The sequence below is a fragment of the Chrysemys picta genome, chromosome 12 (genome assembly GCF_011386835.1).
Source record: "Chrysemys picta bellii isolate R12L10 chromosome 12, ASM1138683v2, whole genome shotgun sequence".
Taxonomy (NCBI): domain Eukaryota; kingdom Metazoa; phylum Chordata; order Testudines; family Emydidae; genus Chrysemys; species Chrysemys picta.
In genome coordinates, this window is record NC_088802.1 from 30,350,217 (window position 1) to 30,354,820 (window position 4,604).

At 48.4% G+C, this 4,604-nt stretch overlaps 1 protein-coding gene across 1 annotated transcript; it reads left to right on the top strand.

The window, feature by feature from the left end:
• The first annotated feature begins 827 nt into the window (after positions 1-827).
• Positions 828-4,273, top strand: LOC122172741 (zinc finger protein 34-like). The gene is made up of 3 exons (XM_065562556.1): positions 828-982; positions 2,749-2,865; positions 3,222-4,273. The coding sequence occupies exons 1-3, from the start codon at positions 856-858 to the stop codon at positions 4,121-4,123; spliced, it is 1,146 nt and encodes a 381-aa protein (XP_065418628.1). The 5' UTR covers positions 828-855; the 3' UTR covers positions 4,124-4,273.
• Positions 4,274-4,604: the final 331 nt, after the last annotated feature.

Sequence of the window (4,604 nt, forward strand, 5' to 3'; positions counted from 1 at the left end):
GGGTTTAAAAGTGTCTCATGGGTTTAGTCCCAATGGGAGGGGTCAGGTCTGTGTTGTAATAATGTAACTGGGGTTTTTCCAAGGATGGCAGAGTGTCTGTCTGCAAGGAAAGAGCCTGGGAGGAATCAGGGTGTGAAATGGACTAACACTAATTCAGAAACCTCCCCAATTGCCCTTCTCACCCCGACAGGTTGCAGAATGACAACCACGTTTTGCTCCAGATCATCTTCCTAGGGGACAGGGCAGGGAAATGGCTGTGGTGGATCCAGGTCAGGTTGGGGATTTTAGGGGGAGCTGCTGGGAAGGATTGTTGTAGAGGGGGAGGGGCAGGAAATACACAGGGTGAGGCAGGGAGAGGGACAAGGTGTGATAATCCTGTTGGATTATCCATGCTCAGTTTAGGGCCTGATTTATGAACAGGCCTATTGGGGATGGGGTGAAAATTCCCCCATTTCTGAAACAGGAGACAGCCCCCCTGGACAGGGCTGGGAAAACAGACCAGAGTGCTGGAGCCTGAACCCACTGGGCAGAGACTGTGGTGAAATATAAAGGGAAGGTGCTGGAATTCCTGTCCCTGTCCCCTGCATGGAGCTCTGCTTTCCACATCAGCCTGTGTCTAGTATGTGTGTGGTCAATGAAAAGACCCTGCCCTCTATCCTCTGCTGGGAGGGTCAAGGAGCTCTCACCTTCTCTGTGTTTCGTGGAGACTCATGGCCACTCTTGAGTGGGGTGGGGCTAGAATTCTGCTCCTCCAGGCCTCCCAGAGCTGTCGTATTTTGGTGCTATTTCCCCCATAAACAGTGGGATTGTGGCTGGGGCAGCAGGGTACTGAGTGGGGAGCACTTGTTTTTTCAGATGCCAGTGACCTTCGAGGAGGTGGCTGCGTATTTCACCGAGAGGCAGGGGGCTCTGCTGGACCCCAGTCAGAGAGCCCTCTACAAGGATGTCATGCAGGAGAATTATGAGACTGTGACCTCACAGGGTAAGTATTCCTGTCCCCTCAAACTATTTTAAGCCAAGGGGTCTGCATTTCTGCATCTGGTCAGGTTCTTCCCTGGTCAGTTAGATTAGAGGGAAATGGGTCTCATTGTCCACAGCTCCAGTTTGAGAGACCCATTCGCCCCCATACACCCTCCAGCGGGATAGGGGAGTCATTAACCTAATGGACATGCTAGTTCATCTGCATCCCTCCAGCTTTCCCGTGGGCAGAAGCAGTGTATTATGTTTGGGGAATTAATTCTTACTCACACACAGGATCTCTGTGCACCTCCCTTCCTGGGACTGGCTCCTGTGACACTCTATACCTTGGGAGGGCCCCCTATAGCCCCCATATTCCTCATCTGTATATAATTGTGATATTGCATAGAAAGCATGTCATGTGAGGTATTAGGGAAAAGGTTAAGATTGGCTTATGGTCACTGTTCTATCTAAATATGTGTATCTTTAGTGCATATGAAGTTATGAGACTGTGTTATACGGTTGTCACTAAAATATACTGTGGGTTTGGGAGTTGCTCAGATACTGGCTCTACAGAGACAATGAAAAGGGAGGTAATCAACACCCAGGTGGGTGCTATTGAGCAGAAATCACCAGCCATTGTCCAGCAAGGGAGTTACAATTCAGTGACTCACCTGCATGAAGCCACGCCAGGGGGATTGCTCAGCCTGGCTCTGGAGACTCAGCAAAGCCCCCAGACATGCCTGGACTTGTGCTCCCCAACCACATGGCTCTGAGGGTATAAAACAGAACACAGGCCCAGCATGTGGCCACTTTCTCCTTCACCTTCCTACACTGCAAGCAGCAAGGATGCTGAAGACTTGAGACTCCAACTGAGGGGACTGTCCCAGATTTCAAAGGTGAAATCTATATACTATGGACTCCAGTATCCACTGGGGTGAGAGAAACTGCTTAATCTAGATGTTGCCAAGTCTTATAGGGTTGAAAGTTTAGACTGTGTGCTTATATTTTATTTCTTTTGGTAACTAACTCTGACTTTTTGCCTAGCACTTAATACTACTTAAAATCTGTCTTTTATAGTCAATAAACTTGTTTAACTTTACCAGTGAGTTTTCCTGAAGTGAATGGTAAATTGCTCCGGTATCAAAAGCTGGTGTATATCCACTTTCCATTGATGAAGTAGTGAACCAATTAATAAATTTAGATGGTATATTCCTAAATTACAGTGTTGGGAGCTGGGGTGATTTGGCTGTGGTGCCTCTCTCTGTGTGATTCATGAGTGGCTCTGGGAGCATTCATGCAGTCTAGCTGGGTGTGGAGGCTCCACATGTGGTTGTGCTGAGTGATCACAGCATGTGGAGGGGTTCCTGCTGGTCACTAGCAAGGCATTGTGAGAGACAGCCCAGGCTGGAGAGAGTTCAGGGGGGCACAGTGGTCCCACAGTCCCAGGCTACACCCCGGGGCGGGGGGGCTGTCCCATCACAGCTCCATCTGTGGGGAGGGCTCTGGAGGTTTACACAGAGACAGGGGGTTAACACTAGAGCTGTGTGTGCTTCAGCAAGTCCCCCAGAGCACACAGATCCTGAACACTCCTAGTGAGGGTGTGACAACTTGCCCTCCCCCAGACATTGGTCTCTCCCAAGGGGGCTCAGTGACCATGTTTCCATCTGTTCAGACCCCCACAACCCCCAAAAAAATCATGGGCTCAGTTTAAACTCAATGTGTGTCCTTTGTGACAAATACTCCACTGATCCTCAGTGCACTCATATCATGCCTGATTTCACCCCCGAGGAGGACTCCCCATTCCCAAACCTGACCTGATCGCCCAGCTGGAAGCAGGGGAAGAGCCATGGGTCCCGGATCTCCAGGTCTCTGAGGAAAAGAAGATCCCAAGAGGCACCCACCCAGGTGAGAAGTCAGTGATATTGGCACAAAAACTATATGGTAAGTGAAGGAAAAAGTTGAAAATCCCCAAAATGTGGTGTGAGCCCCCTCAGTTCTCCTCATCCCACCCAGGTCAGGTTGTGGTCAACAGGTGTCATATCATCATGGCAGATATTGCTCATGGCTTCCCACCCACCCTGTTAGCTGTCAGGCATTTTCTCCCTGACTTCACTTCCCTGTGAGTGTTTGGATGGGATGTTGAGGCAGAATCCAATTTCTCAGGCTCCCCAACAGTTATTGTGTTGTGTTTTCCTTCTTTGTTATTCCCCTTTCTGCTAGCTCAGGCAATGACTCCTGCTGGGACTCTCTCCCTTCCTCAGCAGGTGATGAGACAATGAGTGAGAATGAGGAGGGAGATCTACAGCAGGAAGGACTTGAGCAAATGGAACTCCAGGGGACCTTCTTGAGAAAAGCTGGAGAGAAGTTCTCCCAGTGCTTGGAACAGAGAAAAGCCTGGAGTAATTGGCACAGGTCAGAAAGGAAACAGGGAAAATGTCAAAGGAAGAAAATGGAGGAATCCATTGAATGTGGGAGAGGAGGCAAGGATCCCAAGGAATCCGCAGCCCAGCAGACAAATCAGAAGGAGAAGAAACCATATACATGCTTGGACTGTGGGAAAAGCTTCAGTCAGTGCTCAGGCCTTATTTGTCACAGGAGAATCCACACAGGAGAGAGGCCATATAAATGCCTTCAGTGTGGGAAAAGTTTCAATGCACCATCAGTCCTTCTTGTACATCAGCGAACCCACACAGGAGAGAAACCCTTTAAATGCTTGGACTGTGGGAAAAACTTCAGTCAGCACTCAGGACTTATTAACCACAGGAGAATCCACACGGGAGAGAGACCATATAAATGCCTTCAGTGTGGGAAAAGTTTCATTGTAACATCAGCCCTTATTACACATCAGAGAACCCACATGGGAGAGAGACCCTATAAATGCTTGGACTGTGGGAAAAGCTTCAATTGGAGCTCAAATCTTACTACCTATCGGAGACTGCACACGGGAGAGAGACCTTATAAATGCTTGGACTGTGGGAAAAGCTTCAGTCGGCGCTCAATCCTTATAAGACATGGGAGAATCCACACAGAAAACTGTGAAAATGCCTCCGCTGTAGGAAAAGTTTGTCAGAACTCGCACCTTATTAGACATCAGACAATCCACATAAGAGAGAATCCGCATAAATGGTGGGAAAGGCTTCAATCCCAGGCCAAATCTTCCTAAACATCAGAGAATTCACAAGGGACAGAATCTATAAGTGCCTCAACTGTGGCAAAAGTTTCATTTGAATATCAAACCTTGCTTCACATTAGACGATCCACACAAGAGAGAGCCCATAAATACTTGGATTGTGGGAAAATCTTCAATAATTGCAGGGAAAGATTCAGTCTAAGCTCACACATTGTTCCCTCATGAGCTAATTCACAGAAGAAAGAGCTTGAATGTGGGGGTATCTTCTTTTGGTGCTCACACAGCATCAAGCATCAGCAAATCCAAACAGGGAGGAGCCCTCTCAGATGTCCTTAACATGGAATAGGTTCAGTTGGAGCTAACACCACATTGAACATCAGAGACTCCTCCACACAGGAGAGAAATTCTCTCAGTGCCCTGACTAGGGCTGGACGTAGTAAAAACTCCATTTCCTAATTCCCACATACATCAGTGACATTTGGCTCCTAGGTATCCAGCTGCCCATGTCTGGGGG

Bases quoted from the DNA above. Each gene is read 5' to 3' on its own strand.
- LOC122172741 (XM_065562556.1), top strand. From the start codon at position 856: ATGCCAGTGACCTTCGAGGAGGTGGCTGCGTATTTCACCGAGAGGCAG. The intron at 983-2,748 runs GTAAGTATTCCT...TTCACCCCCGAG, and splicing joins TGAGACTGTGACCTCACAGG to GAGGACTCCCCATTCCCAAA. The intron at 2,866-3,221 runs GTGAGAAGTCAG...TCCCTTCCTCAG, and splicing joins CCCAAGAGGCACCCACCCAG to CAGGTGATGAGACAATGAGT.